General features: G+C 41.3%; 3 protein-coding genes across 4 annotated transcripts; 2 read left to right on the top strand and 1 right to left on the bottom strand.

Moving 5' to 3' along the window:
• Nucleotides 1–4,768: 4,768 nt before the first annotated feature.
• Nucleotides 4,769–8,740, top strand: ASDURF (ASNSD1 upstream open reading frame). Its single transcript, XM_051787827.1, has 4 exons — nt 4,769–5,078; nt 7,150–7,203; nt 7,714–7,789; nt 8,596–8,740. Exons 1-4 carry the CDS (start codon nt 5,004–5,006, stop codon nt 8,664–8,666), a joined length of 276 nt encoding a protein of 91 aa, XP_051643787.1. The 5' UTR covers nt 4,769–5,003; the 3' UTR covers nt 8,667–8,740.
• Nucleotides 8,689–13,429, top strand: ASNSD1 (asparagine synthetase domain containing 1). The gene is made up of 3 exons (XM_051787804.1): nt 8,689–10,170; nt 11,789–11,970; nt 13,110–13,429. The coding sequence occupies exons 1-3, from the start codon at nt 8,689–8,691 to the stop codon at nt 13,369–13,371; spliced, it is 1,926 nt and encodes a 641-aa protein (XP_051643764.1). The 3' UTR covers nt 13,372–13,429.
• Nucleotides 13,430–14,780: 1,351 nt separating this feature from the next.
• OSGEPL1 (O-sialoglycoprotein endopeptidase like 1) lies at nt 14,781–19,906 on the bottom strand. Of its 2 annotated transcripts, none has more exons than XM_051787816.1 (8): nt 19,583–19,906; nt 19,184–19,433; nt 18,171–18,558; nt 17,111–17,315; nt 16,881–17,029; nt 16,190–16,320; nt 15,971–16,042; nt 14,781–14,926 (listed from the first exon to the last, which is right to left on the bottom strand). In XM_051787816.1, the coding sequence occupies exons 2-8, from the start codon at nt 19,393–19,395 to the stop codon at nt 14,836–14,838; spliced, it is 1,248 nt and encodes a 415-aa protein (XP_051643776.1). In that variant the 5' UTR covers nt 19,396–19,433; nt 19,583–19,906; the 3' UTR covers nt 14,781–14,835. The 2 variants fall into 2 exon arrangements, with proteins under 2 accessions (XP_051643776.1, XP_051643777.1); XM_051787817.1 differs by having other exon boundaries at nt 18,171–18,553; nt 19,583–19,840.
• Nucleotides 19,907–20,373: the final 467 nt, after the last annotated feature.

Below are 20,373 nucleotides of genomic sequence, written 5' to 3'. Positions count from 1 at the left end.
TCCTTCAAAGCAATCTAATCTCTGTGCTTTATCTTCAAGAAAATATCAGTTGTACACAGTATTAAACACAATACTTACTGTCAGGGAGGCACTCCCAACAGGAAAGAGAAGCAAGCACATAATTATCTCTAGTCTTCTCCAGGCTTCCTAGCTCAGCTTCCAAAAAGAAGACTTACTGGGCAGGCTGATCTTCACTCAGAGTGTTTTTGGTGCCATTCTCTTTTCCTTTTCTCCCTAGCACTGATCTGATTTGTATCAAGATGCCCAATCCAAAGTAAAGCAAAGGAGGCATCAGTCCATCCAGTGTCTCTGAGCAGTTCTAAGCCTCTCATATCCTTGCTCTTTGGTGGCATCAACAGAAGAGCTTCCAGCATCCAGGCACCAGGCTCCCATCTTCACACTGCAAACAAAATGTTCGTTGTTGTAAGACAGAGCATTTGATTTTTTAAGATCTCTGAACATTCACTGCCCAAAATATGTACCTGGAAATCTGATCCCATATTCAAACTAGACTGTTACTACAGTAAATGTGTGCATGGGTTCAAAAGCCTGTGAGGGACTGCCCTGCCAGGTTATAAAGTCTCTATATCAAAAGGGAGTTCATAAACAAGAGACAAATCCCCAAATCTTTTAGTTCTACTTTTCTAAGTGAAACTACCATTGATGTGAACTTAACGTTCTTTTACACTTTAACAAAGTGCACAAGTTGTTCTGCACTAAGGGAGGAAAAATTATGAAAATTAAAGGTCAAACTCTTCTCATCTACTGCAACACAGGACCTGGAGAAAGGCTCCTGTATTCATTAGAGTTACTTCAGATTTACATTGAAGAACACAGAGTGGACTTGGAAAAGTCTATTTTTAAATCCTCTCCTCATCACCAGAGGAAAGACTGATGGGAGTATTTTACAGACAAGCTGCTTGGTTCAGCACTTTTAGAAGCTTTAAGGAATGCAATCAGATTGTAAAAACTTATGAGAGACTGATGATAGTCCTCAGCTATTTTGACAAGAGCCTTGAGATGGTCCATGTGAAAGTGATGAAATTCTGCTTTTAATTAGAAAATTAAGAATTTTATGTGTGTGACCCACGCAGAAGTTTTGTGCGAAGGAGTTCTCAGGTTGCTTTAATAGTGTATCAGAACTAAATGCCAAAAAAATGATTGTACTTCAAGCTCCTAAAAGTGCTCAGACTTCTTGTTTTACTTGCAGTGACAGGACTTTTAAAGTAGAATGATTATAGGGTTTGGAAGGTTTCTTGTGCAATTGAAAATCTAGATACTTAACCTAAGAAAACAAACCACAACTTTACCCAGATTCCAGTACACAGATACAAATCCCTGGCTGTGTAAATTAACCGAACTCCCTCCAAATCCTAACGTATCAGACAAATTAGCAGAAGGATTACCATAAAGTAAACCCAACTAATTTCAACAATTCAAGTTTTCTTAGACCAGTATGAGTTAGCAAATTATTAAAATATAGGTTCAGCTGAGAAATTAACAGGGACTGATGTTACATCTCAGAATCTGCTCACGTGGATTCTGATGTAACAACGTCTGGATACAAAACAACCCAGGATCAGAACTAAAAATGTTCCAAAACAGGCAAAACCCTACACAAATTCAAATAACCTTTAACTGTGCTCTCCCCTTCCATTGACCTCATCCACCTGTGTTATATCCCTGGCTCCATTGTTTCTCGGACTGTCTCTGAGCAGCCAGCACAGTTCCGGCTTGCTCTCTTGTGGCCAGTGTTAGAGCTACAATTGGCCTGGTACTGCTCCGTTCCAGGGACCTCTGTGAGTGGTCCTTCTAAAGCTCGGCAGGTTTCCTCAGACTACAGTCACTTACAGCCGAGCCCATGGCTCAGATTTGAACACACAACCAGGTTGTTGTTGTTTAACACGTTACCGAGCAGGAGCTGAGGTACAGAACCGTGGCAAAGAACGGGAACCTGGCACTGCCAAGCCTCAAAGGCAACATCAGTCCTACCCTGTAGCTCTCACGTCTGTGAAGTCATCTGACACAAATGGATGGACCACAGCCTGAAAAGAGATCTTCAGGACTCGTGGTGTTTTTCAGAAGGATGGCCTCACATTTTCAGTGTGCTTTTAAAAGCCGCCTTTCAGAGCTTGCGCTTGGTTATTTGAGGAAACCGTTCTGGCTGTGTGTTTGCTCACAGGTGACAGCACCTTCAAATACTTTCTGGCACTGGTGACTGTTTTGTAACTGTTGACACTGGTTGTTGGGCAATTTGTGCTATTTTATATATTTTTAAAGATGCCAGATGCTGAAAAGGTGAGGCCTTTAAAAGACTTGAAATATTCCTTGATCCTTTATTAACATTGCATCAGGCATCGTTAATCTCAAAAAAGGTAGTTTTATGGCAGTAAAAAGAAAAATAGTTCAGAACACCAGAGCTGGCACAAGAGCACAGACATAAGCAGATTGACCAGAGATGTATCCAGTACGACTGTAATTTCAGGAGTGATCTTGCTGCAGGAATCCATTCATTCTAAAAAGGACTTATCAAAAGCCCATTCCATATCAGTAGAAGAATCACCAATCTGTGGTAAGACCAGAAGCTGAAAACATTCCACATTTGCTGTTATGCCTCAAGACCATTATCAGCACTCTCCTGAAGAAATCAATAAAACTGAGTGATGGATTTTTGATTAATAAACATTAACTGCATTTATTACTGAACATAAGAAGGATAATCATTACAGACATTATACTTTGACTACTGGGTTACTTGATCATCAACCTTTGTAACATATCAGCAGCAAATAAAACACTCAGGCAGCAGAGGGTTGGGAGTTACTCAGATTAAACAAGTTACTCAACAGAACAGGAGTGACAAACTACAAAGCACACTGAACAATATCACCAGAACTGTTTTGTGTGACCCAGATATGTGTATTTCCTCTAGAATTCGAAGGACAAGCCTCAGAACCACTCCAGCCCCTGGGCAACAATTTCCCAGCAGCTTCAGTTCTTCTGCTTTTTGGGAGTGCCAGAATCACACAAGCACTGGTGCATTGCAGAGACAAAAGGATCAGCTCCCTGACCTGTCCCACCACACAGTCTCACACACAGCCATGGTCATGCAAGGCTGGAGGCACAAGTGTGTGGTTGCAGGTGGAGGGAAGAGCAAGGCTGACCTTTTCTGAAGATGTAACTGCAGTTTCTCTTTCTGTTAAAGGCAAATAAGCAAAGTTACTGTATTGTCAAATATTCTTATAGCCAAATTGTCTTTTTTCATGCTTCTACTAGGAGCCAAAATCTTTATTCTCCCTAAGCTGCTGTCAAAAATTTCAGTCAACATCACAGACATTCCAACCAAGCTCGTGGATACCACCAAAACAAGCTTTGCCATAAGCTCTAAGAATTATCAAAATATATAATAAGTATGCTTATGTGAGCCACAAAGCAGCAAAAGTCAACACTCCTACATCACTTATGAAAGTAACAAATATTTTCAAATAATTGATCAAGATTTGAACTATATTTGCACTGCAGTTTTGGCACAAGGACTTGGGATAGATATCTCATAAAATCCTACAACTGAGCTATCAGTAGCAGTCTGTAAGTTTGGAATTACTATTGAGTGTTTAGAATAATTATACAACAATGTTTAAAAGGAAGGGATAAAAATGAGACAAAAACCCCAACTGGAATGTTTCTGCATTAGCTACCTTGACAAAGTCTTACCCAAAACTCCCCACTGATATCCCCTGGTACTCATTAACAAATCTATAATCTATTTTGTGTGCAAATCAGCAGACTTCTGATTTCCTGAGATATGCATTCATTCACCAGTTGATTTAGTGATTAGAACATGTAATTCTTTTCGTAAGTAAGCCAATTTCTTAATTTTTTACTCCTCATTGGTGCGATGGGAAGATATTTTCAAAACCTTCTGGTCACAGTAATTGGCTCCTGATACCATTTCTCAACCTAAATTTATTTAGGATAGTGAATCATGATAATAGTATTTGTCCTGCTATTGTTGCTCTGTCACTTAAACTTGTCCCATGATGTGATTATAAAGACAGGAAGAGAGATGCATCACTGTGATACAGTAGAGTGAAAGAGGCAGAGAAATGTTAAGGCCATCCTAGGCCCGAAACATCCACCTTATACAATAATAAAATCATGTGTCTGGTTTGGGTTGGAAGGGAGTTTAAAGATCATCTCCTTCCAACCTCCTTGCCATGGGCAACCCACTACATCAGGTTCCTCAGAACTTCATCCAGCCTGGCCTTGAACTGCCAGGGATGGGGCATCCACAGCTTCTCTGGGCAACCTGTGCCAGTGTCTCATCACCCTCCAAGGGAAGATTTCCTCCTAATATCCACTTTAAATCTGCCCTCTGTCAGTTTGAAGCCATTCCCCTTGTCCTGTCACTACACGCCCACGTAAAAAGTCCTTCTCCGTCTTCCTTGTAGGAACATATAATAATGACGAACATAATGAAACATATGATGCTAATATCTGTAAATAATATATCATTCATATCTCCCCTGGAATACCTTTAAGCAAACCGCCTAAAAGTGTTCGAGAGGCGGGATCAGCCCGGGGTCACACCACACCGAGCCGTTCCTTTCCTCTTCCGGGTGTTCCCTCGCACTCCACAAGGGACACAGTTTCCAAGCCTCATTCCACACATCTTTCCCACATCCGGCCTGTCCCGATGCCCTCACGGACAGCGGTGTGACACGACTCCCGTGGATTTCTGTACCGACCGGGGGGACCCCCGCTTGGGGGGGGCGCGCGAGGCCCCTCAGGTATCCCGCCAGCGGCGCGCGCCGCCGCGCGTGCTCGGGGCGCGCCCGCTGATTGGTGTTCTGCGCGGCCCCGCCTCCGCGCACGCGCACTGTCGGGACCGGCCGCGGCCGCCGGGGCTCGGAGTGTGTGGGGCTGTCGCCGCTGTCGCCGCTGTCGCCGCTGTCGCCGCTGTCGCCGCTGCCGGGTGTGAGCGCCCCGTGCCCGCCGGGGGGATGTCGGGCCGCCTGCCGCGGCAGGAGGACGGGGAGAGCGCGGCGCTGCGCCACAGGGAGGAGCTGAGCCGGCAGGTGAGCCCTGTCCTGCGGGGGCCGGACCAGTCGCCCCGGGTGCGAGCAGCCTGAGGGAGAGGAAGGCGGGGTTGCCAGGGGCCAGGGATCCTGTGCCCAGGGGTGTGCTGTTGGGCCTCGGGAGCGCCCCGCGTGTAGCCAGCCCGTGTCGCCTCACTGGAAGCTTCTCAGGTTGTCACGTTGGGTCCTTCTGCTCCGAGCTGAGATCGAAGTGTTAGGTGAGGCGCAGTGAGGGTTTTCTCATAGAGTCACAGAATCTCGTGAGTTGGAGGGATCCCACAAGGATCATCAGAGTCCAACTCCTGGCCCTGCACAGGACCATCTCCAGGAGTCACACCATGTGCCCGAGAGTATCATCCAAACACTCCTTGAATTCTGTCTGGCTTGGGGCTGTGACCACTGCCCTGGGGAGCCTGTTCAGTGCCCGACCACCCTCTGGGGGAAGAACCTTTTTCTAATGTCCATCTAGACCTCCCCTGACACAGGTTCAGGCCATTCCCTCGGGTTCTGTCACTGGTCCCCACAGAGCAGAACTCAGTGCCTGCCCCTCCTCTTCCCCTCCCGAGGAAGTTGTAGCTGCAGTGGGGTCTCCCCTATGTCTCCTCCAGGCTGAACAGACCAAGTGCCCTCAGCTACTTCTCATATGGCTTCCCCATATGGCTTCTCTGTAGTACCAACTTCATCCTTACCTGCCCAAAAAGTCCCAAGGGATTCCAGCCACAGAGCTTGGTGCTCCTATGAATTCACTCCCTCTTCTCTGGTGCCCACTATGGAATCTATCAAGCCCCATGAAACTGCTTTCCCTCAAAAAAAAGCTCATTGCAGCCTTCCAGTATCTGAAGGGGCCTACAGGGAAGCCAGAGAAGGGCTCTCCATCAGGAACTGTAGTGATAGGACAAGAAGTAATGGGTACAAATGGAAAGAGGGAAACTCTAGGTTAGATATTAGGAAGAAATTCCTTACTGTGAGGGTCGTGAGACACTGGCACAGGTTGCCCATGAAGGCTGTGGTTGGCACAACCCTGGTAGTGTTCAAAACCAGGTTGGACAGGGCTCTGAGCAACTTGGCCTAGTGGGGAGTGTCCCTGCCCATAGCAGGTTTTTAATGTCCATTCCAACCCCTTAACATTCTATGATTCTGTAAAAAAATGACTTCTGTATGGCCATAATGTATAGAGCCAGTAGTGTTTTTGATTGCCTGGGAAGCTACAAAGCTGGGACATAACAGAGCTGCAGGTTGATGGTTTAGTCCTTAGCTAAGGATGGCAGTGCTGTTTTGCCTGTTGGTGTAGCTGCTGGAGAAGTGGTACTTTCAGTGTGCCATATTCAGTTTGGGTAACGTCCCTCTGCAGTAGGTTCCTGCTGTGCCACCAATTCCAGGAGACACAAGGGAAAAAACCCTCAAACCATATAGTTTGCTTCTAACAAAAACCGTTGTGTCCTCTGACCAGATTTTGTTCCAGTTTTTGGCTTTTATGACAGTCCTTCTTATTGCTTTTTGCCATTCAGAGCTGTCATAAAAGAAAATGGGAAAACCTGCCACATCTGTCAGTGCAGCATAGAGTGGAAAATCCCACTAAGGAAGTTAATGCAAAAATCCACAGCAAGAGAAGGGCTCCCATTGCTCTTAATACAGTTTTAGTGTATTTGGATTTTCATTAATTGCATTTTGAATCTGGAGCATACCTGTGATTATAAAGTGTATTCTCGATATTATGCTAAATTTGTTTTCTAAAGTTATTTGATGTTTTATTAGTTGTGTACATGTTTTCTTTTCTTCTGGGGGAGAAAAATGTGCTCTCTGATAATAAATAGCTACAGGTACTCTGGCTTCCCAGTAACAATTGCTTTTGGGGGGAGGAGAAATACCAGTGGATGCAAGATAACCTGTTTCTAGAGCAGTTACTTTAAGTATTTCATTTTTGTATTTACTTTGTCTTCAGTGGTCCATTTGGAGAACAGCAGCTATATATGCATGTAGCTGTCTTAAAATATCGGTAAGAATGTTCACCACTAGGATTATAACACAGTGGTTTATTTTTAATAATTAAAGGGCATCTTTCATCTTTCAGATTAAAGAGCAGAAGGTTGTAGTAGATGAGCTTTCTAATTTGAAGAAGAACAGGGTAAGTATTTACAAATTTGCTTTTGACTGTTTTGTTTTAGAGGAGAAATAAGCATAGAGACAAGAGGGGAAACAAAACCAGAGCATGCTGTCTTTAATTTGTTTTAATACAGATTTTAATACACATGTGGTCTGCTGTCCTCACAATAACTTGTCCTGCAAATGATTTGGTTCTGTACCCTTGTGCAGTATCTGAGTTATTTCAGTGAGATGTTTGAGTCGATCAGAAGACTTTGTGAGGTATACTTACTTTTTCTATGCACGTGTTTAAATTAGAAAAGAGAAATGCAGAATAGTCATGGGTTGATCCTTAAATGTTTTTGATGGTACAGCATTAGAATGTTGGTGTTTTTAGGGCACAACTTGTATTTCTGGCATTAAAGTGAAGGCTTATCTTGGTAGACCCACACCAGCTTCTGCTGCAGTGTGGTTCACAGTCTGTTGCTGTGACTTAATACCTGGTTTTGTTTTGCAGAAACAAACCACTTAAAGCTTGTTTTTTGTTTTGCAGAGAGTTTATAAGCAGCAACCCAACAGCAACATATTCTTCCTTGTGGACCGAACAGAAACACTGTCTCAATGCAAAAGTAAGTTTGCAGTGTAAAAGTAAATCAAATGATTGAATATTTAAAAGCTGTATAGTAAAATGAAAACCTGACAGCTGTATGACAAATACAAAATAAACTTCAGACACCTGCTTGTTTTTCTGGACTGGATAAATGTGAAAATGTTTTCACTTGATATGGATGTGATAGAAGAGCAAGTGCTGAAGATAAAGATGGAGAACATCTCTGTGGAGATGCTCCACAGAGGAGTCATTATTATTAGTGCCCTTTGGGCAGCTGTATAGCACTGTGTCCCTTAGAAAAAATTAAAATTGCACAGGATGAGGAGAAAGAAAATAACAAGTTTAAACTGGAGATTAAGTTAGAAATCTTTAGTTGAAAGAATGGGTCTGTGGGATTATGAAGAAAGGAGAATGGATAATAGAGGTGATGGTGGAAGAAACATTAGATATTTACAAAATTAGAAGTATAAATTTTATTTTCTGTATTGAACAATTGCTACTTTCATTTTCTTTCCTTTGATTTGGGTTAATAGTGTTGACATTTTAATCAACAATCCCCTTTTCTTACTACAAATATATAAGTCATACTGATAGGATAGGCAATACTTGGCCTATGGTAAGGTGGTTTTCTTTGGGAGAAAAAAATTATCAACTTTGTGTAATTAAGAGGAATAAGCTACAGTGAGCTATAGTAATGATGGTGTACAAACACAGCACTTTGGTTAATTAGCATTTCATTGAACAAGTGGCTGGAATTACTTATTTCTTAGATAGAAACTTTTCTGTTTATGAAACTGATTATTTGTATAATGCTCTCTTACACAGATACATTAGATGAATTAAAGAAGGCACAGCAGGAGATGGACAATTCAGAAAAAGCTAAAATGAAGAAATAGTTCATGTGAATCCCAGGTCACAATGTGTGGTATTTGTTGTGTTGTTACTTTGTGTAGCCAACGTGCTATTCCTGATTTCCTCAGCGAAGACACACTCCACCGTCTGAGAAGAAGAGGACCAGACAGTAGCCAACAGTTGATAAAAACTGTGTCAGATCTCTCTTACAAATGTCTGTTTTCTGGCCATGTACTTCACTTGAGGGGACTGGTGACTCCTCAGCCTCTAGAAGATGCCAATAACAATGTTTTTCTTTGGAATGGAGAAGTTTTCAGTGGAGTGCATGTAGGAGATCTAGACAATGACACTCAAGTAATGTTTCATCATCTCACATCATGCAGGAGTGAAGAGGACATTTTGTCACTCTTTTCATCACTCCAGGGTCCCTGGTCTTTTATTTATTACCAAGCATCTAGACACAGTTTGTGGTTTGGTAGAGATTATTTTGGTCGTCGTAGTTTGCTTTGGCAGTTCAGTCCTGGGGCTGACAGTGCTTTCTGTCTCACATCTGTAAGTGGTTATTCTGAACTAGGCAACCAATGGCAAGAAGTCCCAGCATCTGGAATTTTCAAAATTGATCTCAAAGCTTGTGCAACAACTAAATCTTTGTCTTTAACATTGTTTCCATGGAAGTACTGGTACACGGAGAAAGCAGCAGAAGAAACATTCATTAATGTTCTTGACCAAGTGTCAAAAGATTTGCCAAGCCACGTACATCTTGTAATGAATGAATCAAAGCTATGTCTCAGAGCACCAGTTATCCCCTTAAATACATCCATTTCTGAAGCTTCAGGTGAATGTCCAGGCACTGATAGTAGCAACATCATCCATGTGGTTTCTGTAGAAACCCTCCAAGGATTTCTCGCAGAGGAACACAAGAAAAAATTGGTGTGTCAGTTTATTGATGTTTTAAATGAAGCAGTCAAGAGACGAGTTTTATGTCTCTTTAGAGATCAAGATCAGGAAACCAGAGAAGTTCCAAGCATGTCTCATAAGAAAGCACATGTTGCAGTGCTCTTTTCTGGTGGCATTGATTCTATGGTTATTGCAGCCCTTGCTGATAAACATGTGCCTTTGGAGGAGCCAATTGATCTTCTCAATGTTGCTTTCATGATGAAAGAACAAGCTAAGCAGAAGGGTACCACTAAAAGACATCCCAACCATGAAGTACAGCTTGATTTGCTTTGTCCTCAAGAAACCTGCCAAGATCTTCATGCTAAAAGTGGTGCTCATTTATCTTGCTTTGATGTTCCTGACAGAATCACTGGTAGGGCAGGACTGAAGGAATTAGAAGCTATTAACCCTTCAAGAACCTGGAACTTTGTGGAAATTAATGTTACACTAGAGGAATTGACAAAGATGAGGAAACAGCACATTAATCACTTAATCTATCCACTGGACACAGTCTTGGATGACAGCATTGGCTGTGCAGTTTGGTTTGCTTCCAGAGGGGAGGGTTTTATTAGTAGCCAAGGAGAACTGAAACCATATAAAAGTCCTGCAAAGGTACTGATTTTTTTGTTTGTTTATTTTCTGTCTTGTGTTTGTAAAACATAAGTTATGACTTACCAACGTAAAAACAATTCTGTTGATTCAGAAATCAGGTGGTATCTTTGCTACTCATAAGGTTTCTGAAATTCAGTGACAGAATGTAGAATAGTTCTGTAATTATAATCTTTTTGTAATTCTAGAGTTAAAAACTGCATTCAGTTCTTTTGTCATGTGATGTGGATGGCTTTCCAGAGAACTTGGATAAGCAACAACATGACTAGGAAAAAAATAATAACCATCATCTATAATTTTCAGTGTTTCAGTTCCAATAGTGGGTAACAGCTATTCAGTCCAAACTGTGTTAACAAATTTAGAGATAAATGTTAGTGAATTATTAAGTAATATTGTTTTGTGCCAGCATCCCACCACTTGTCAAAATATCTTCTTATTTAGGCATGCTATTGATGTGATAAAATAGCAAATAGCATGGGCAGAAAAGATCTTGGCATCTTTTGTCATTAGAGTCTGAATGACAGAAATACAAAAACTAGCTCTTTCCTTTTTGTAACTTATCTTCATGTATGTAGTATGAAGTAAAATATTTTTGGTAACTAGGTGATTTTCTGGGGAATTTGATTCTGATTTCTCACTTCCCTATTTCTGATGATTTTTGGAGGGAAGAATGAACTGTTTAATTTCAGGAATTTACAAACCAACCACCACCTCTGCTTTTTGAGGCTCCTGTTACTTTTCTAATAATTGCTAGATGCTAAACCCATAAGAAATCCACCAACAACAGAAACCCCAACAAACGCAATAGTTTGCTTAAAAACTACTACTGTAGAACACAGCTGATACAGTTGGCAGATCTACTTAAGGATGTGCATCTCAGATTTGCAAAACATACAAATTCATCCTAGGTCCAGAATATGTTGAAATGGGTTAATAAAACATAAAGGAAAAGTGTCATTTTCCCAGTTATGTACGGTTGTGTTGGTAAAAATTTATTTGACCACTAACTGGTATCAGATTAGTAAAACACACTTGACTGTTTGTTAAAAGACTTCCACTTTTATAGTGAATTGCTGTTGAAGGCACAGCAATGGGCCAGATGTGGTAGTTGTTTTTGTACTTACTGAGGAGACAGAACATTATGAGCCATTTTTGTTTAGTGCAATGCAATGTACTAACCCAGTATCTGGTAAATTAATCTGGGTGTACATTCAGATAACTATTTAGAATATATGACATGATCTTTGGAAACAAATGTTTTTTATAAAGGCTGGTGTTTAACAAATGCTGTTTATTGTAATAGAAACTAACAAAGACATTCTTCAAAGATACTGGTGTGTTTGTGGTGCATAGGACGTTATTTTGATGTTTTTTCCTTGGATCAGTAGAAATGTTTGTGTGTACTTTTAGGTCTGATTGTGAGCCTATTGCAAGTTTCCAGTGATTTTTATTGGAAATTGTTTCAGACTTTGTAAATGTGTAAGGCAGGTCCCATTGTGATAAGTAATACCTTCAGAGGATGCGTATTAAAATGAATATCCTTAAGATGTAGTTAAACATTTAAGATTGTTACATATTAACTTGCCCAGATACTAAGATTTGTTGTATCCTGTTTCCTTAGGTTGTGCTTACAGGAATTGGAGCAGATGAACAGCTTGCTGGGTACTCTCGACATCGTGTTTGCTTCAAGAAATACGGCTTAGAGGGTCTGAATAAAGAACTTGAAATGGAGTTGGGTCGCATTTCTTCCAGAAATCTGGGTAGAGATGACAGGATTATCGGTGATCACGGAAAAGAAGCCAGGTATTATTGTTCTAACATGAAGCAAAACTGGTTTTGCAGGTTAGATGCAGTTTCTAACACTCCAACAAAAAGCTTAATTGAAACTTCTGTGTGTTTTATTCTCTAGGTCTGTTGCAATTTTGCTAACGTGGTGTATTGTGTTGTGGAGTTTTTTGGTTTTGTTTTTAAAAAGGTAGCCTGTAGTACTGTGGAAGGGTTTCTTAAGGAAATTTAGTAACTTGACTTCCATCCAGAAGTTTTAAGAAGCAGCAAAAGATTAAACAGGAGAAATCAAGTACGGTTTATCATTTTAAGTGGAAGAGTCTTGTGCACAGCTTTGAGGTGTTCTTGTGTGGTCCTTTAGGGATTGATTTTGGAGAATGACAACATAATGTAAAAGCTGGGTATTCTTGTCCATGCCATGACAATATCCACTGCGTTTCCTGGTGTTAAGTCTGAATAGTTAAAAAATCCTTTTATTTGTGTTTACTTCCTCCATGCTACCACAAACTTGCAAAAAATTCCCTAGTTGTTGTCCAGTAGCAGAGGCCACTCGGGTGCATGAAAGTTTTTTTCCTGTGATCTTAGTGCCAGTGTTTTTCCAAATCTGTTCTTAGTTGCACATTTTCAGTGTAGCACAAGAGCAGTTGCAGTGGTGGACAGGCAATGCTGTTAATCATGCATGGGATTAGGTATGAATGCCTGGAATTCAGAATGGTGTCAGAATTTGTTGTGTAAATATTTTTGTTTTGAAGTTACAGTGTAGCTTCACACAGTAGTTTTAAATACTTAGGAGTTATTTTGAGAAGTGTTACTGAAAGATTTGTCTTGCCCTTCCGTTGTAGTTTCTGATGTTCTTCATGATTTTTCTTCTGTATAAGCACACCATTTCTGATCCTTGTTTTTACTGTTCTCTTTGGTTGACTTTTGAAAACTTCCAGGCTTCTGAGTGTAAAATGATATATTATGAGGTTTCTTTCTCCAGGACAGTTTAACTGCTCTGGAGAACTGTCTCAGTACTGTTATACTAAGATTTAAGGTACATCTATAGTTAGGAATTGATACAGACTCTGAAATCTTTGCAGGTGGTAAAAGGGAAACCCAAAACCACTGGTATGAAATTTTTAAAGGGTCTTTCCCCACGCGTATCTTTCTTTCAGGTTTCCTTTTCTTGATGAAGATGTTGTTTCATTCCTCAATTCTCTGCCTGTCTCAGAAAAAGCTGACTTGACTCTACCTCGAGGAATCGGTGAGAAGCTGCTCCTGCGCCTTGCAGCCAAGGAGTTGGGCCTCACAGCCTCCACTGTTCTGCCAAAAAGGGCCCTGCAGTTTGGATCTCGGATTGCAAAACTGGAGAGCCACAGGGAAAAAGCATCTGACACGTGCAGCAGGCTGAAGTTATTTTCAGTAGGTGAATTATAGAACTACACCTTGAGATATATCTAGTCTATTTGCAAATGCAGTAAATCTTTGGAGTTTTCTTAGGATGTTTGGTCTGGTTTTTTTATGCACTTGGACATTATTATTATTAATCATCAAGCTAATACATGTAGATGTGTACTTTTACTAGAGACTCACTATGAATTCACCCCTGGAGGTGAATTCCTCTTTGGGGAAGAGGAAATAGCCAGATGTTGGCTTTCCCACCCTTCCAGTGTTGCCAAAATGTTGAGTCTGTCCAATTTGTCACATATATTGAATTCAGTACATTGCTTCGTGGCAGAACAGGGCTGGTCCTGCAGCTGTGCTTTAGAAGAAGGTTTGGGTTATGGTTGTGGAAGGGAGGGCATGGTGAGGAGCTGGCCTGGGTTGCCAGAGCCAAAAAGAGCTGAGGGTCTGGGGTCTTGTCAGCTCTTGGGAGATCTGTTCTCCAGGCATCATCAGAAAACAGACATCACACACATCCCCTGGGTGTTTTGGGGCCACCCTGTACAACCTCCCAGAACTGTGGCCAGTTCTGCAGGGATGGGTTGTTGGCAGTCCCCAGCCTGGGGCTCCCTATGTTCCCAGAGAAACTGGGAAGTTCCCTCCACGTTCTTCTTAGTCCATTGTTGACTCCCTAGCTTGCTCTGTCTCTTTTTAGCTTTAGCTCTGCCAGTTTTGCTTTTGATTGTGTCCTTCAATGAAGATCTCTTTTAAACAAATCAAAAAAAGGTCTCCCTTGAAAAAAAAAAAAAAGGCACTCTGGGTGGGTATGTGGATGCAATCATGGGGTTGAAATAGCAATATGAATGGACTGCCTCTGAAGAAAAGCTTGAGTTAGCTTGTCTTTCTAATTGTGTATGGAAGGATTGCATTGTGATTAGCTTTACTGAACTTCTCTATTTAAAAAAAAGAAGAGAAATCTAAAAGGCACTGTCTCTATACTCCGAAGTTTTAATTTTGTGTAAGAAAGAACAGGCTTCTTACACCAGCAGCAGAAAATTAGGTACTGCTGAAATTCAGTTGCACTGGCACAGCAAACACATTGAGATCTGTTTGAAGATCTGTGCAGTCAACTGTTCTTTGCAACCATGGAAGTGAGGATTTTTTTAACATGTAGTGTCAATTATAAACTTTATATGAATTATATATTGATAAGTTATCATATATATTATAAATATATGAATTTATTATAAGTTATGAAGTGTAAACAATGGAGGTATTTTCATTTGTGTAAGTTCCTATTTATTAGAAAGTGCACTTTTAATTTTTTTTTCAGTTGTTTTAATACCAAGAACGCTTAGTTGTGGAATAGTAACTGGAATCACTTTGGTGATAGGACACAGCATTTGTTTCTCTGACAGGTGATTTTCAACACTGGTAAACAAAGTACTGTCAGTAAACATAACAGCATTGAAACAGTTTTTATTGAACAATTTATATTTGCATTTACTAAGTTACTTTTTAAGATGCCAACCATCGTATCTGTTTTAATTTTGGCACCTTGATGGAATCTTCTTCAACTCTTTTGGAAATATCAATTCCAAGGGGAGCTCTAGAAAATAAAATTATGTAACTGTTAAAAATAACATCATTGCCATATCACACAGATGTACAGCTTCACAGACCCTTTTTACAATTACAGTATTTCTGCACGTTCCCTGCACCATTAAAATGGTCTGTCTGAAGCTGTACTTAGAAACATCTTTACACTGAAGAAATATTTGCATTTCTAGCGATGCCAAACTTGGGAAACACAGTTGTGGTTTCAAAGCCATCTTTGGGGGATGGGGATGTTGTTAGATTCTGATTTTAGTTGCTTTGCAACTAAACTGCATTTACATGCAACTGATGAATGCAAGATGCACTAGAGATCTACAGGTATCTCTTTATATGATAATCTTACATAATGTATTTTCTACAGCAAGTGAAACTTAGTATTTTATTCACTGATATGTATACAGCAAGTTATTTTTGAAGAAGAGTATCTTATAATTTTTCATGTGAAAATTATGATACAATTTTTTTTTCGTATTGATACCGTCCAAGTCTGTTTTCCTGAAAATGGAAAGGGAAAAAAACCTGAAAAAAATGCCCAAGTTTAAGACCAGCTGGTACTTCTGAAATATTAGAATTTTGTTTGGCCTTAAGTATAAGATCTATTTAAATCCACAGAGCAAGCATTACCTAACTAGTCGTTAAAAAAATCAGTATTATCAGTTTAAAAAAAAAGTATTATCAGATGATATATGTTAAATTCTTTTTTTTAATTGATTGCTCATTATGGATACACAGTTGGACTTGGAGCATGTGGACTTATGCCTGTGGTGACTGAGAAGGTAAGGGAGAGTATTGCAGCTTAACTGGCTCCAGTTTTCCTCTACCACAGTGATAGCAGGAAAACACACAGAACTGTTATCATGTGTGGTAATTTAAGTTTCTGAGCCAAACCAAACTTAAGTGATCATTTGTATGTCACAACTACGTTGAACAGTAACTTTTATAAGTGTTGCAAAGGTGCTCCTCAGCATCTTCTGCCACTTTTTAGTGTAACCTCCTTCCCCTTTCACTACCAGCCTGTGACTGAGCAGTCACTTACTTGGGTTCGTAGCGGATGCCATCGGTCCTGTGTAGAACACCGAGTCCTGCACGTAACCTTTCAATGCCATTCCTGGGCAAGAAAGCAATTACATAAAATATTTGTCATAACCCTCTGAATATGGCACGTGGTTCAGTCCCCACGAACAGAAGTTCTTGACTCTGATGTCAGCTTTTAAACAACATTATAGAAGCACATGCAAAGAGAAACAGCTCTTACCATGCAATCATTACACCGTTATCAGTGCACAGTCTTGGAGGAGGACACAGTAAAGCAAAATCATTTGCTTCTGCCAAATTCTGTAAACCTTTTCGGATATACTGATTACTTGCAACTCCTCCTGATACAACCTGACAGCAGTGACAAAAAAAGGCATTAACTCAAAAGTACTGATGGGTCACACTCAACTAGCATCCTGTTTAAAAAAGAGGTTATCAGTTCTGAAGACAGCAATAAATAATGCATTTGAAGATTAAAACATATCAGAAAAGAGTATGCTAAGTGAGCTTGTTATGCTAAAAGACATTCCTGAATAAAAGCATGTCTGTCTAGGGGAAGGAAGGCTGGAACTAGATGATCTTAAAGGTCCCTTCCAACCCAAATCAGTCTATGGTTCCACTGGAGCTACAACAGCCATCAGTACTGTGGAGCACAAGGTCAAATTATGTGGCCTAGGGTGTTATGGGAGGTTAAATTAGATGGTAAGAAAATACCTTTCTAGCTTAAAACCCAACTGTGAAAGACTTCATTGTAAATATTTATATCACTATTACTTCAATCCTGATATTTTAACAGTGTAATGCATACTGAGATCTTCCTCACCTGTCAAGGCAGGAAGTACAACAAGGCATCTGCATCTTCAAATGATGTTACATAGTCAAACAGAAAAAGGAAGAAGAAGCATACCCACCAAGGTTGCCTTTTTTGGTGGCAAGATGCTGTTTTTGGTGCAGAACAGCATGGCCCGGTAGGTGCGCTGGATGATGTGAACAGCCACTGCGTGCTGGACGGCAGCAGCGACATCCCCAACGCAGGACAGGATCTCACCTTCCTCAATACCTACAAAAATGTATGGTCAAAGGGGTTTTCCTGAGTCTGGGTCTTCAAAACCATGGTTTATACCTGACTGTTTAAAAATACCTTCTTCTTTTTCTTTTTGTGCAATGGCATTATTGACGAGGTTCAGGAGTCCAGAGAAAGAGAAGTTGCAGTTCCGATACTGGTTCATGGGCAGTCGGAACATGAGCTGTTCCTGGTTTCCAGTCTGAGCCAAGTGCTCTATGGCCTGCCCCCCAGCCATGCTGTGGCACTCTGGGTGCTTTCTTAAAGACAGTCTTCTTGCCACCTGAGGAGAGAATAAACAACAGACTTGAAATCAGTTCCTCCTGTAACTGCACCACTGCATAGGAGTCCATGGAATAAATCCAGACACCACAAAATCCGTCCAATGTGAAATTACAAACAGGGCACAGTAAGCACAAGACATAACACCAGCTGGATTTTTTTTTCCTGGAGTATTTAGAAATGCAATTCTAGAACAATTTGGGCAAACAAATTTTGTAGGAAACATTAATTACTCCATTTTCAAGCTATAGGAAACACACACAGACTGCCATACTGTACTACCAGATATACAGGAATAAAGTTGGTTTCAACTTTATACAGTCCCCTTTCTGACTCTCCCAATTTTTTACTTAGTATGCACAAATACTGTTTAAAACTCTGTGTTTGAGAACAAAACTGTAAGTGACCAATTTTACAGACTGTACTCAGTGACCCAGAAACTTACAATTCTGAAAGCCAAACCATGCTTTTCAAACTGTAAGCAATAAAACTAGTGTGAAATGTTTTAATATGTATTGTTTTAAACCTGACAGCATCCTTTAAAATAGCACTGTCAGTCTTCTCAAATTCATACTTGTTTGTATAATTGGTGTCAGTGAAACTTCCAACACCAGTTTCAGTTGTTAGGCTGCCTATTTACTAAAAGTATAATCAATGCACATATGTTACAATTGATGTTATGTGTACATTTTTAACAGACTCCTGTGTCTGTTCAAAATAGAAAAAAAACCCTGTTAAGTGAAGCTCATATTACACCGAATTACTATCCTTGGGCTGATGATAATACTACCATTACGTAGTATAAATGCAATAAAAAAAAGAGAAAACTAGGTTTACTTATGTCAGGAAATGTTACCTTATCCAGCATGTCACCTGGTGCAATATCTATGGACTGTCCAAGTAGAAGGAAATCTGACACTCCTTGTGCTACTGCCAAGATACAGTGGCCTCCAGAGACCAAAAGAACCAAGAAGGGAAATTCCAGGTGATGTGTGAGCCTGACGGTCAGCGCGTGAGCCTCCATGTGATGGATGGGTATGAATGGCTTCTGGTGCCTGTTCACCAAGGCCAGGCTGTACTCCAGCCCCACCCCAAGGCTTAGAGCAAGTCCAGGTTTCACTGTAGTTGCAACAGCTGCAAGCTCAGGTACAGAAACACCACTGACACGAAGCGCCTCTTCTACCACTTGCTCGATGTTTTCTCTGTGAAGCTGCTGTGCCACCACAGGAATTATTCCACCTGTTCTAGTAAAACCAAAGAATTACAATCCATTGGTGTTTTATAACTGATAGAATGGCATAAAAATAGTTTTCAGGCACCTCTTAACCTTGCCATATCCTGCCTGTCTCCTTAGTGGATTCTGAAATGCCTTGTTTAGTGTAAAGGGCACTGAAGAGAGCTAAATTATCACTAGGTCAGAAAATGATGTAACCTGCCCTTTTTGATACAGGTACTTCTTAAATGCATCTCAACACTGCTCCAAAACAATGTAATATCATATTCACAACCCCTCGCTTATTAGTTCAGGTTCTTAGCCACCAATGCTTATATTTATTTTCACTTAAAAACACTGAGACATTTGGTGGTCTTAACAGTTAACAGCGATTTCATCTTTACTTCAAGCTAGAGAGGTAATCTGTCCCCCTCTGAAAGAAAATACTAGAAGAAACTTTTGAAATGCACATTTCTTTCTTCCCCCTTAGTACTATCTCAAGCAATAAGTATCATAGCCCAAGGGATATGTCTTCCCACCCACCTACCTCTTACTGATTTTTATGGAGCAGGGAAGACTTCTGTGAATGATATTGCAAGTAATAATAACAAAAAAAAGTTATTAAGGCGAAAGCCTTCAGAGAAGTATATTCTTACTGTAAATGGACTTCCTTCTGACAGTGCAGGGCTTCTCCCAGGACACAGCCGGCATCATCCACCACAGCAGCACCCGTGTCGTCACAGCTCGTCTCTATTCCCAAAACCAGCCTCCGAGAGCACTGTTTTCCAGGGCGAGCTGAGCTGCTTCTCAGCCACGCAGCTTGGCCGTGTTTAACCGATTTCAAAAGGCTTTTGGCAATACTGTTCATTGTTAAAAATCTACCTGGCAGTTATGTCTAGAAGAGAACTGTACAGTTTATTATTACTGGAGGGTTTTCAAGCATGTGCGCTGCTCTGATTTTCTGAAGCGGTGGCATTACTTTTACCGTTATGAATGGCCACACATCATATTTAAGGTACTAAGAAAAAAACCAGCTGGGAGCAGTCTTGTTTTACCTTAAAGAGGGCAGAGTTCCTCACCAAGCTGGTTGTGTGCGGTGCTTCTGGCAGCCCTACGGGCGGGACCGAGCCCCCGCAGCAGCACCGCCGTGTGTCCGCGCCGCTGCCCAGGCAGCTCTGAGCCCTCCGCCGCTCCAGGGCCACGGGCTCGCCCCGATCCCCGGAGGGTGCTCCTCCCGCCCGGCGGCACCCCCGTGTCACGGCGCCCCGGCACTGTCCCCTGTCGCGCCCTGTCGCCGCCGCCGCCCCCGCTCTCCCCGGCGCTCGGCTCCGCCCCGCCGGGTCACAGGGCGGCGCTTCCCGGGCACGGCGCAGCCGCCCAGCTGCGATTCCCTATTCCAAGGGTTTTGTCCGGCCGCCCGGTGGCATCCCCGCCCCCTGACCCGCGCTCCCTAAGGTCGGTCCGTGTCTTAAAGCCCCTGCCACTTGTACAAGGCAGCCACCGTCAAAGGCAGCACAGCCTTGTGATGGCCACTACTTAAAAATCAGTTACCGCTTCCTGTCCAAATAACGCAAAGAACTCGTTACTAAATTGCTAAAGAAAATTCGTAACTCGTTGCCATTTCTTCACAGTACCTTTATCGGTAAAGTAAATAACCAGAAAATTTCCTTAGCAAGAAAAGAAGTACGCCACTGTGGGCTTGTCTTTTTTTATTTTTATTTTTAATTTTTTTTTCCAGCTCACTGGCTGTCACTGCAACCAAAATGTAAATCAAGTCTTAAATGGAGTCTTCTGTTAAATCTGAGCCAGTTTTGGCTGGCAGACAAACAGCAGACTTCAAAATTCA

This window comes from Manacus candei, unplaced genomic scaffold (genome assembly GCF_025592945.1).
Source record: "Manacus candei isolate 608988 ecotype Guabito, Panama unplaced genomic scaffold, ASM2559294v1 h1tg000023l, whole genome shotgun sequence".
Lineage (NCBI taxonomy): Eukaryota > Metazoa > Chordata > Aves > Passeriformes > Pipridae > Manacus > Manacus candei.
This window is presented reverse-complemented; position numbering and strand designations above follow the sequence as displayed.